The 13219-nt window shown below is 40.4% G+C and overlaps 2 protein-coding genes across 6 annotated transcripts in view; one reads left to right on the top strand and one right to left on the bottom strand.

Annotated features, from left to right (window-relative positions):
- LOC117586719 (AF4/FMR2 family member lilli) overlaps positions 1-10401 on the bottom strand; it is a 31958-nt gene extending 21557 nt beyond the window's left edge. For 2 of the 5 annotated variants that reach the window (XM_034277008.1, XM_034277011.1), the window contains exons 1-2: positions 10189-10399; positions 8051-8680 (exon numbers count right to left, since the gene is read on the bottom strand). In XM_034277008.1, coding sequence (XP_034132899.1) covers positions 8051-8449 — 399 coding nt within the window. In that variant the 5' untranslated portion in view covers positions 8450-8680; positions 10189-10399. Of the gene's footprint in view, positions 1-8050; positions 8681-9313; positions 9398-10188 lie in introns of those variants that run through there. The other 3 variants (XM_034277012.1, XM_034277010.1, XM_034277009.1) reach the window with 3 other exon arrangements.
- A 989-nt stretch (positions 10402-11390) lies between these two features.
- On the top strand, positions 11391-13074 carry LOC117586723 (protein FAM114A2). Its single transcript, XM_034277018.1, has 2 exons — positions 11391-12483; positions 12537-13074. Exons 1-2 carry the CDS (start codon positions 11459-11461, stop codon positions 12937-12939), a joined length of 1428 nt encoding a protein of 475 aa, XP_034132909.1. The 5' UTR covers positions 11391-11458; the 3' UTR covers positions 12940-13074.
- The last annotated feature ends 145 nt before the right edge of the window (positions 13075-13219 follow it).

Raw genomic sequence — 13219 nt, 5'->3', positions numbered from 1 at the left:
GAGATGTTTGGGGCATACAAAACTCTCCGAAATTGAGGGGAAATATATATAAAATGTAAACAAAAACAACATACGAGTAGGCATGTTAACTAATCGGGTAAATCTTCAATCAATTTTGAAGCATGTTGTGGGGAGTAACCTTCAACACAAACTCAATTAGAGCAGAGAATCAGTTGAGTGGAACTAATGTTCCCATTTTTTTATTTTTGGGAAGGGGAAATAAATCAAGTCACACAAATTTCCCAAAGTTCATTACTATTGCGTATGACACTTACTGGACATTTTATGGAGTGACTGACTGGGGGAGTACGTTAAAATATATAATATGGTATCTTGAATAAATTATAGTCATTTTGATCAAGAAAGTCCATAGCATTCCCGAACCTTACTTTGATGAAACTTAAGTAAGTGTCATATGCATTGTTTTTGAGAGTGGCAAAAGGGAACAGCAGTAGAAGTGCCCCAGCAGGGGGTAATTTACATACACGCATACGAGAACATATCAGGGCTTGCAAATGTTCCTTAATGTCCCCTACCCAGTAGCCTTGGAGCAATTTACATGCACCGCATCCGAGAATTTTAGTTTGTGTTTTGCTTGTGTGTGTTCTGCATATTATTGAAATGTCCCATAAATGCATCCCCAAGTGCAATGCAGTGCAGTGGCAGTAGGAACACACACAAAAGTCCCTGGTTACAGTAAAATTGGCAAAACTGATCCCTCTAGTGGATTTTTCTTCCCCTGCCGTTCATGCTGTGTGAAGTCACGACACACGAGTTCAACCGCCTTCTCTTTTCAATTTCCTCTCTTTTCATTAACCCCCTCTAAATCAATGGGAAAATTCAATTGAAAAGCCCAACATTTTCTAAAGAACCGGAAAAACGGTACACGGGCTGACTAACCAAGCGACTAAACCAGCTCAGCAATAAAAATAATAGGGACATAACAAACGAAACGACAAATCTCAGTAAAACGAAAACTAAAAGCAAACCCAAGCCAAAACGTGGACCACGGAAAATGCCAGAAAGTAAGTGAACGGACAACGGCCTGCAGCAGCAGCAGCAGCAGCAAACAAAACAACCACGTGGGAAACAAATTCATTCAGCAACAAACAGCAAAGAAAACGAACAAATCAACAAACGGACTGCATTTTATGACCTGGCAACAAATACGACAAAAAACGAGAGGAAAAGAAGAAAACGAAAAGTGAGACAAAGATTTGCAGAAACAAAGCTTTGAATATATACACTTTTGTAGAGTCGGAAATTTGTATAACAAATGCATGAGAAAGTAATCCGATTATATAGATAATAATGCAAAAAGTTGTAAAGTTTGAATGAATTATCTCTGTTGATTTATGAACAATATTTTTTATAACTCAGAAAAATTCCAAGTAAAATATAAGTACCCTAGGAAAGGGTATTTACAACAAAAATACCATCTCCAATGACAAAACTCTTCGAGAATGCCTTAAAGTGGGGTATTGGGATGGAGATGTTGGCAATAATAATAGCGTGGAAATTGGGTTAAAAATAAATAATTCGCTTCTTTACGCGTAAGGTAAAAACAAAACACAAACAACAACAACAGCGGAGAATACGAAATTGCAAAATAATATTGTGCGAAAAACTTGGATTATTAGCTTTGGTCTGTTTTCCCAGCTGCCTAAGCCTAGGGTTAAGCCTCAGCCATTGGCCATTGTTGGCAGACAGAAGCGTGGGTCAAACGGCAAACATAATAATGCAGAAAATCGAATCCCGATCGGAAAGAGGATAACAAAAGATGTGCCGTTAAATAGGAAAAACAAATAAAATGCACGGCTGCATGCTATCCGTTCCGTTCCCTTTCGTTTCGTTTCAGTTTGTTAAGTGTTTTGTGGTTTTGACAGGAGAGAGCGAGATGGAAAGACAAGGACATTGAAAAATCCCCGAATCAAACCCTGCCGACAGCACGTACTTCGTAACCCTCCGCATTCAGAAGTTCCCCTGCCACGAGACCATCTCACCTCATCCATCCACCCCTCGACCGTCATCCGTCATTTGCCCACCCCCACTCCCTTCTCTTTCACTCGACCAATTCCCATTTCGATTGCAATATTTATGGAGAAAAAAGTACAATTCCTTTTGTGCGTGTCCGTGCGTATATCTCTGTCTGAATGTTTGTGTGTGTAAGTGTGTGTGGGAATTGTGGATTGGGCGTGCGGGATTCCAATTCGTTTGCATGTCCCGCCTTATGTTTGCCTTTCTGCCGCCTAATTGAACCGTTCAAATTGCACTATCAGGTTAAACAACAACAACAACAACAACCCTATGAAAAGTAGTCCTCCCCCTCTTGTGTTGCCCTTCTCACCGATTGCGTTTGCTTTTATATTTTGCAACATTTTATTGTTCCCAAGGTACTTGTGACTTTACCTGGTACTCTAGAGTCTAGATTCGAGTACAAAAAGTACAACGAAAGCTACAAAAAAGGGTTTTTGATCCCCTGTGTATGTATTTTCCAGATTTCTTGTGATCAATATTAAATGCGATTCAGCCATGGCTGTCGGTACATGTCGAATGAATTAAATGTTCCATAAGAGAACGGATAAATTCGTTTTGAATGCCACGACTAAGGCGTTATTATCAAAATTTCTTTCTGCTGTAAAAATAAATAATAAATTCTCCTTTCATAACTTCACTATTATGGAATGGAAAACACACACACTACAATTAGGATGATTATTCTAATATTTTAATTAAACGTTTTGGTTCAATTTGAACAGCAAATTATTAAAACGCACTTTGAACGCTCCAATTCAGGCTCAAGATTGCTTGAATGATTCGCAACGGTTCGTAATTCAATTTAGACCTTTTATTCCAGGAATCGATCAGACCGATCAGATCACGAACATGGTAGTTAGGCATTACAATGGAACTTGGAACCAATGCAAACCAATGCATATGAGATGGTATCATATTTGATTGCATGTTTTATTGAGAATGTAAAAGTCGTGTTTGTGTTTTGCATATCCATAAATTAGATTAAGTTTCGAAGTACTAAATGACAACAATTTTCACTTGAATCCATTAAAAACGAATGTATATCATACGAGTATAATATAATAATGGAATCTACAAAATAGGAGTATCCGCTCTGTATATTTGTTGTTGCCTAATTAATACAAACAAAACATTTCGTTGTTGTTTGAGGTTCACGAAAATAGGTTCATTGACAAAAATATTTCTAGTTGCTGGCTGATTAGCGGGAGAAACACTCATACTTATGCGTTTTGATAAGCCAGTCGCAAAGCTGAATGCGAAAATCGAATCATTATTGGACACATGATCTTAGCATGAATTTGACATTGTATTATCGTATTAGAGCTCCGCTCTCCCATCTGCTATCAGGAGCCTCTATCGCCAAAAGGCAAACGACAGGGCAGGCAAAAACGTGAAAATTATCTCCCCGTAATTCCTCAAAGGAGGTCACCCGCAACGACACATTCAATTAATGACGCAACGCAAATACTGTTTTGAATTCATCTGACTGTTTGTATTATTTATTTTCACGACTTATTAATTTATGCGACATGTTACGACCCACCAAATCACACGGACGGCAGCATCTATTTTCGTAATTAATAAGTCTGCTGCTGATTGGGTTTTTTGCGACTTGAGATAAAAAAGAAACACAACCTTTGCTCAGCGCAGAAATGCAAGAGATGCCAGCAAAAATTGCCAAATGCCGCCGACTTTAAACTAGAGCGCCAACCCCAACATAAATAACTTTCATAATTTGTGTGAGGCCATCCCGATATTCGCTGAACATTGAACAATTGTTTGTTTTATTTTGCAGTCAGAGACAAAAAAAAAGTGCCGATATGTGGTGGCGGCCCCCACCTTGGCGTTGCCAAGTCAACAATCTTTTTGGAGGAGCCGATAAGGAGCCCTGCTAATCATTGGGTTCTCGTGCTACCATTTAAACTTGAACTGAATTGTGAACCAAATACTGGGTGATAAACCCAAATCAAAAACAATCAAGCATAGGAATAATAATAATAATGGGAATAATGGGAAACCATATTTACTGCAGGGATTGATAGCCTCATAAAAGACCGATTTGAGGAAGAAGTTTCCCTTTAAAGAGTCAGTAAAGTCTCAAATGTTATATTTCCAGAAATCCGAGGAGAAAACAGCATACAAGTGTCATTAATATTCACATAAGTAATAAAACCTCTTGTAAATATTTGCTCAACATTCCTAGCTTTTGGTCATACAAAAATCAACCAACAGAGAGCTAAAAAGTTCGAAAGAAAAGTAGATGCTCAGACAGATATGCAGATAGAAATTCAATCATTTCTTTACTGAGATCTGTGAGATCTGTTTGGCTTAGGCTAACTATAGCATCAAATAAATTCACACCTTCTGACTACACGCTCTCTTTTTCTCTGCTCTCTGTTTTTTGTATACGTGCACTCTCTTTGGTTTGTGGAATTTTCTTCACTGTATACATCTACTCGTAGCTCTAGCATAAACACTTTTGACGAGCTTTGTTATTGTCTAATCAACGAACACGTGCCAAGTAATATGATAAGAATAGTAATACAGCTTGAGTCAATTTCAAGTGGATGAAGAAAAGTACGCTCTTCAAGCTCTCTGGATATGAGAATATGAGCAATGCAAGGACTTATCCAAAAATATGCCAAAAGCAATCATCTCAAGTATGTGATAAGAAAAGAATCAAATAGAGTTAATTTTAATGAGCGAAAAAATAACCCAAATGAAGTGCTTTTTATTTTGTATTGATAAGAGCCTAAACTAAATTTCGATTATTTGGATTTCTTGGATTTCCTCATCGATAAAACGTGGTTTAATACAGTAGTAAGAAAAGAAAGAAAAGTGTAACAAATAAACTAAGAAACTGTTTAGTACATTTAATTGAAATATCCAATGCCTACCTATCTGCAATCTGTAGTTACTCAAGCACTTGCTCTGATTTGATTACAGCTCACTTTATTAAGAATGCTAGAATTAACCCCAATTGTTATGCGTGGAGTGTAATTTGGGGTGTCGTAAGCGTAAACGTGGGCTAATTGCCATTCGGCCTAATTGTGTTTCTCGCTCGACAATTCATTTGACAATGGAAAAGAGTCGTAGCTGTCGTAGATTATAATATAGGTGAAGATAATCATCATATCAAAGGGGTGTCACGGAAGTACTTTTGGATTTAATCACAACCCGTCCGTTGGTAGAAACAGCCCATCTGTCTTTTTCGAAAAACAAAACAAAAAAACACTTTAAAAGATTGCTGGGCACATTTCTTGGAGGTCTTGGTTTTTATAATTCTGCTTTATTTAATCAACAAACAAAGTCCGTGAAAGTCCGTTTTCTAGCAGAAAAGTATACAAAAAACCCAATGCAAAATTCTATCAAACACTCTACTATACATAATGTAAGAGGGATCGTGAAATGAAGAGGGGAATTCCAATGAAAAGTAAATTGTAATTACATTTTGTAGTTCCCTCAATGATTACAATAAATGTTTGGTAGGGGGACAAAGTGGTAAGGGTTATTCGAGAGATAATAAGAGAACTTCTTGGAAAATCTACAGTTTCAAATAATGTTCCCCTCGATAAATCGAAAGTGAGAAGGAAATAAATCATAATTACGATTTTTTCTCTTTTGTCAAATGAAAGACAATGAACAACACAAGTTCAAGGGGTTAAAGTGTGCTTGAGGTTAAACCCTTAATCAAATTTCTTTGAAGTCTTTTGTGGAGAGTCTTTAAGCCTCAATTAAAATCGAATCAAGAGGGAATCCCAAATAATTGAGTGTGAGAACTGACCAGATCATCACTATAATTATCATTCATCAAGTTAAGGACAAATGTAAACATTTCTGTTGTTCAGTTCTGTTCGGTTCTGTGGCGATATCTTCAAAGTTTCGACATTTGTTCCCATTTTCTGGGTGATTTTTGGGGGTTTCGTTTTGTAGCCTAATTATTATCCAAAGCTTCCCCTTGCCTACAGAGAAACGCCTTCTTTGAACACATAATCATCATTAGATAAGGGCGCGCTTTTGCTCCAAAAATGCTAATGGCATTTATTCAATCGAGCAGCGGAAAGCCACGCTGTAGTTGAACTCATTTTTCATTTCGCTTTCAGATCGGACTACTCTACTCTGCTAAATAATGGACAAAACGACCCCCACGACTCCGCAGAGAGTTTCTTAAGGTCAAACAATTTTTCATGCAACACCTTGAGAATCAGCGAGGGGCACCTACAACACCCTCCCAAAAGCCACGGGCCGGCGGCTCTGAAGAAACCAGTTTCTGAGTTTAAGGCGTACGCCTGTGGCTTTTATTGTTAATGGGTAATGGTAGCTAGTGGAATGAATGGCTGAGAGGTGTGCTAGTGCTGCTGATGATGGTCGTTCGAGGTCCGCCGGCAATGGGCCAAAGCAGTAGCCCGATAGCCAGTAGCGGGTGCCGTATAATTGGCCGGAAAGTAACGTTGACGTTGGCGACTCTTGGCAATTATGGCTTGGATATAAACTCGATTCGCAAGCCAAAAAACAGTTCTGGGACTGGGTGCTTCGGCGACCTCTTACCAAGAACCACACGTGGAGGCACCTATAATGTTTTCTTGTGGCACGCAATGTGCCAGAATGTTAAGAATAGCAAATAGCTCGCACACACAACAATATTTACAATGGAAAAATCAGGAAAAGGAAAAGCACTTCAAGCAATTGTGTGGCAAGCCCATTTTTGGATACACTTTGCGGGAAATTTAGCTACAGGAAATGGGGCGAAAGCAGACATAAGAGTTTCCTCTTCAGGTGTTCATTCTGATAAAGAAAACCGGCAATATTTGCTAGGAAAATGAGGGGAAAAAAAGTCCATGTCTTTTTGAAATGAAAACAAATGGAAACAAAACATGATGATGTGCGTTGATAAGAAACCAAGAAACAACACAATCACGGAAAGAAAAAACAAGGTTATCATCGGGGCCTGTACAGTTACATACAGAGAGAGACAGAGCGCTCAGCTAATCGGATATATTCCTTCAGTCAGTTGTATATTCAGAAATGCACAATCAGAAATTCAGCTTGAACCTGAGAGCAGTGAAATTCAATCCTAAAAGTGCAGTGTCGAGTGTTCATTTTTTGAGCCAATTATTGTGCTGCAAAGTCGAGGTAGGTGTGGGGTGCCACTGCGTATGTTCGGGAATGCAGCGCAGTACTTTCTCTCTTTTATGAAATTTATTAATTGCCTTCCACACCTCTTTTTCCTTGGAGATAAATTAACAAATTAGTATTCAATTGGGGGGAACCCTTATTTACGATCATTAAAATTTATGGCTTTGGTTGGTTTAAAAGGTCAGCCAAATGATCATAAAAATAAGCCTATTTAATATATAGACCACATCCGAATCAGATACGAACCAGCAACGAGCGGAGTGCTCGTCTAATCTAAATGGAGGGTAGTCACAAAATCCTAAAGCAAATAAATGAAATGATATTCCCGGACCTTGATTACGATAAGATAGGAGATTATCTAAGTCCTGATATGCGGATGTTTCTATTTATACAATGTATATTTTATATTACTTTTTTGGCTGCACTGCTACCAACGGAACAAAAGCTTTTCCATTGACTCTTGATTTAGGCTTCTGCTGCACGAAACTTTTTTCACCGACGGACATTTACCATTTCGTGATAGCCGCCGGTGTAGTCAAGTTCTGAGAAGGTTTATCGGGGTGCAACGTGTGTATGTACATAGTATGTATTATTTATTATTTATATGTATTGCTCTTTCCTTCGCTTTGTTTTGTGCAAATGTCCAGACAATTTAATTTATTTCCCTGCATTAAGGACAAATAAAAGATGAGAGAGACACAGCAAGAGAGAGAGAGAGAGAGACGGTCAACGGTACTTCAAACTAAATGAGTCCGACACGTGTGTGTTTGGTTGTGTGTGGGCAATAAATAACATTAAAAATTACACGCAAAGAACAACAACGTTCGAGTGCGTGAGGGGAGTTCAAGAGCGAGAGATAACGGTAGCAACTACTTACATTGAGCATCCAGATGATCATCTCCTCGAGGACAATGTCCATGCTGCTGTGGGCGCCGCTCAGGGCGTAGTCTACGGGATTACCGTTGGTGCGATCCCCCAGAGGCGTGGATGTGGTGGTGCTGCGGCGTCGCATCGTAGATGTGTCTGTGTCTGTCTCCATCTCCACGTCTGTGGAGGCTGCTGTGGAGGATATGGTTGGTTTGTCGGCCCCAAAGAGGCTAAGCAACTCCAAATCCCGTTTGCAACAGCAGCGGCATATGCGGGGCATATCCAGCAAATTTCCACCATTTCCCCCTGCAACGTCATCGTCTGCAGGCAGAGAAAGTTGCGCCGCCGGCTGTTTTTCCGACGACCAGCTATTGCTGCGTCTCCTCATTCTGCTGCTGTTGGCACTCATCCCGGCACTAATTCGGGTTTTGTTTTGTTTTGTATTTTATTTTGTAGAATTAATTAACTTTTTATCGACCGCAGAATTGCAGTGGATTTGGGGTGGCTCGGCGCTCTTACACTTGCCCGAATCTTAATATATTTTTTTTTCACTTCACACACTATAAAATGCCTTTTTCTGGCTATTTCTTATCTGTTTTATTTGCTTTTGGCGCTTTCGTTTTGACCACGAGTCGGAGACCTAAAAAAAAAAACCAGAACAGGCCAGAAAGAAACATGTAAGAGAGCAGATTTGGTAAGAGACCTTTCGCGCGCCTCGCTCGCCTATGTGTGCGTGTGTGTACATGTGTGTGTGTGTGTGTGTGTGTGTGAGCCAGTTTCAATTAGTAGGCCAGCAAGAATCGGACGCGGAATACCAAACATGAATGAGGAATCCACGGAAAACGATGATACCCTTGTGCGGATATCAACTATAAACAGACATCCCTCCGTCTCCCACTCGAAAGGTATTTTCTAGCCTTTTTTATATGGCCAGGGCCGCCGGCATGCAGCGCGTTAAAAAAACCAAACAACTAGAAAGAAAAGAGGCCAAAAGTAGCTCCTTCTCTCTCTCTCTCTCTGTATTTTCTTTGATCAGAAATTATTTTTGGCTGCGGCATTTGCGTGGCTCCCCAATCAGAGAGGAACACTCACGGGCACACACAAACAGACACATACACGCTCAGTTAAATGAATGAATAGTTGGATTCTAATTCACACACAAGTTCACATTATTGGAATTTATTTTTATACATTTTTCTAGATAGTATATATTTGTGGTGGATTTCTTTGCGGAAAAACAAAACGGATATTTTCTTTGGATTATCAACTTTACCGCCGTACGCTTTTCTGAGTTCAGAAAATTCACACGATTGTGTTGTTTACTTGGCCGCGGTTCATTCAATTTTGGGGGGCGGCAAGGCCGATTTCAAATACGCCCGCCTTCAAATGTTGCAGGGGCCTAAAAATGTTGCTCGGCAAGAAACGTGTTGCTCAGAAACGGACCAGTAAAGTTTAATCCACCCCAATTCGCAACATACCATGATGTGCTTAAATGTTGCTGGGTGGCCTAAAAATGTTGCCAGCAACAAAGTAAAAGGTAAGTTCTCTCTTCTTTTTTCATCAAAGGGAACAGAAAGATTGTAATTGTTGCGTATAACCGAGCAAATTACGTTTTGAAGATTAACTTCTACAAACTATATACATAGTTTTAGAAAATTTGGCCGTCAACCTTACCCTATGATTTCTAATACCATGGAATCAGCTGTTCCATAGCAGGCAAAATAACGGCAATGACGAAATAAAAGGGGAAAGGGAGAGGGGAAGAGAGAGGGGAAAACAGCGGTTAATAACTGGTAACATTCATTAACAATTGAATTTGCAATTCATTTGCGTTGCTCTGGAGCCTCTGAAATTAAATGATAAAGCCAGGCGGCCTGGCATTCTCTGTTATTGTTTCCACTATGCTTTGGTTTTGCGCTTCGCTATGTTTTGGCTCTGTTGCTTTAGATTTATATCCGTAAAGTCTAAGGCGTAGACCCGAAAAGGGCTTCAATGGAACTTTCGCGAAGAAATTGTTTGTCACACAGCATACTTTACACAGGCACACACACACACACACACACAAAACTAAATATATCCATATTAAATATAAAAACTCATGTTCATATTTCATACAATTCGGCAGTGCAGCGCGCTATTTTTACTTACATTTTTACCGAGATAACGCCGCCAGCACGGCCGGCGGCACAGTTGGCTTCGCCCATGCAACAATTATTTATGGTTTCGTTCACTGCACGATAAATACAACAAATTAGTCACTTATTCTGAATGTTAATTGTTAAAGTTTTGTTCTGCTCTTTTAGCGAAGAGATTTTTGTGAGCTTGTTGGCCGCGGGAGGCGGTGAGGAAAATTGGGAGCCGGAGAGATGGAGAACTATCGATGGCACTATCGGTACAATCTATAGTTGGACACTATCGACATAGCTCACTATCGATGGTTTAAAGTCTCGATAGTGGTCGATAATATCATGATGGTAGCGTGATGAGCGTTTTAAGGTTGTGGCGTCAATTCAATCGAATCGATTGGCAAACAAACAGAAAATTAATAAACAGCAGTGAAAAAATCAATCAAAATAGAAAATGGATCGCTTCCTTCAAAAGGGTAATATAGTATTCTTCAAATACTATAATATTATAGCAATATTTGTGTCTGATTAGAGGTAAGCGTCAGAGTTCCACGCCTGTTTGTGATTGCAGCAGCACGGACTCTGAAAATGTTTCGAAAATGATGAAATATCGATGGTTTAAAATCTACTATCGTCCACTTTCGATGGTGCCCACTATCGATAGTTCTCCACCTCTAGCCTCATTGGGCTCCAGTGTGACCACGGACTTAATGATCAAATATACCGCAAAGCTCCCAAAGATAACCCGAAATTTACTTCTCATTTATAAAATATATATATAATATAAAATTCGATCTGGTGAGAAATAGTTGAACTTACATTTTCTAAAATTTACATGTTTTACCTATTCATTCAATTAATTAAAGTATTAATATAGCCAAAACGGCCTTCCAGTTTAATGCGCTGGTCAAGCTGTCCAGGTGATCAGGTCCAATTGCGTCGATCTAATATCGATAGGAAACGCGCGCTTTGTAAAGAAGCAGTTATTTTGTACATGCATGTATAGTTTTATTAAAACCAATGAAATCGGAAAGTCACTTTTCAAACTAAAAATTTGTTATTTTATGGTCTTTAGATTATTTTTCATGGATGGGAGATGGTGTGAATCGGTGTTTACCATATGTTAAAAATCCGCCAATGAATGGGCTCAGTGTGTATGGGATATTTGTGACTGCAAGTATCAACAAATAACATATATCGATAGATTGTTATTTCAATATATTCTTAAGAGCCATGCCATCTCTATTGAATAGCAAAATCTACGTGGATCCAAGCAAAATTTATCTGAAATTATGGCAAATAAACTAGAAAAGCAAGAAGAGGGAAGCAACGATTGGGATCAGAGTGATGAAGACGACAATTGGGATGATTGGGGTGATGACGACGATAAGTTTGTGCACGTGGAGAAGGAGCAAGAGCAGGAAAACACTGATGGCAGAAACAACAACAACAACGCAATAGCAAAGAAGGAGAAACCACTGGACTTGGAGCTGCGAACACCGCCGGGCGGAATCACATCTTCAGCTCCAGAGCCCTCCTCGTCTTCCTCGTGGGGCCTGTGGGGTGGTAAACTGAGCTCTGTTCTCAGCACAGCCACCGAGGGATTGGGGAATATAACGACACAAGTGAATCAGGGCCTTAATCAGATTATAGGGGTACCCGATCCCGAGGAGCTGGCACGCATCAATGCCGCAGAAAATGCCAAGGAGGAGACGGCGGTCGTCAGTCCCAAGGAAACACCAGAAGCGACACCAGTTGATCCCAATCAGGAGAATGCATTTGGCCTGGGTTTCGTCACGAATCTTGGTTCCAAAGTCCTTAACACGGGACTGGATACCCTCGAGGGCATTGGCAAGAAAACCATGACCATACTGCAGGACAACGATCCCAAGTTAATGAACAAGAGGAAGCTCCTGGGTCTGGAGGCCAACAAACCAAATTTGAGCGCATTACTGCTGGAGGCCAAAAAGGATGCCGATCAAATGGAGGAATCGCTGATGCAGCTTCAGTTGGAGAAGAAAAAGGCGCAACTACGCTTCGAGATACTCTTCGAGAACTACTGCGGTCTGGTGCACTACGAAGCATTGGAAATTCTATCCAAAGAGTCGCGTCTGAAGCTGGACACGCTCCTGGATGCAGTCAGTGGCAATGCTCTGGCCGATCTGCAGGAGACCATTAACGAGGTGAAGGAACTGCTGGAGCTGGAGGATCTGGAGTGCGAGAGCGACGGCGACTATGAGCCCGAGGAGCTCGGCGAGCGTCTGTTGGCCACCATATCAGATGCCGAACTGGGAATTCAGTTCGAAGAGGTGGCAAAGTGAGTAATCCAAGCACAAGGGAAAACGTTCACTGAACTCTTCTTTTCTCTAGCCACTGGAAGCAGTCACTTGCGTGGCTCAAGTCGGAAGAGGCCACCGAATCCGATCTGGAACAGGCGTATGCCAAGAGCATACACGCCCTGAGCGAAGCCTGTGCTTTGGAAATGTGTAAGCTGCACAAGATTGCCGAACTGCTGCTGGTGAAGCAGCATCACAGCACCGCCAATGAGGTCGACGGCATTGTCAATCTCTGCAAGCAATGCAATGGCCATCTGCAGGGTCTGAGTCATCGCTTTGCGGCTTTACTGAGCAGCAAGGGTGTTTCTTCCCCCGACACTGCAGAGGCGTCCAAGGAGCTGGTCAACACATTCTTTGCCGAAATGTTTGCCGCTGTGCAATACATCGAGCAGGCGTACAAGCTGTTTACGCCCATTTTGCAAATGGGTGCGGTCTAGGGGAGGGAGATTCTGATTAATCTGATCTATGAATTTTATATTTGTTGTAATTGATACGATTATTTATATGATTGTTTCGTTAATCTCTCTGTAAGTCGTAATTGTTTTCCATAAAATACTATAAATTTACACAAATGTTGAATCTACAGCGATTATTGTGATGGCACACTCCAAGAAAAATCCAGTTCGGAAGAGTTTTCTTTTATGAATTAAATGTGTTATAGTAGGAAAAATAGAGTTTCTCCCGACAGAATATTTCCCTACTCAAAAAGCACACATA

The sequence above is a fragment of the Drosophila guanche genome, unplaced genomic scaffold (genome assembly GCF_900245975.1).
Source record: "Drosophila guanche unplaced genomic scaffold, DGUA_6, whole genome shotgun sequence".
Lineage (NCBI taxonomy): Eukaryota > Metazoa > Arthropoda > Insecta > Diptera > Drosophilidae > Drosophila > Drosophila guanche.
Note: the sequence above shows the minus strand (reverse complement) of the source record. Positions and strands in the feature narration are given on the sequence as shown.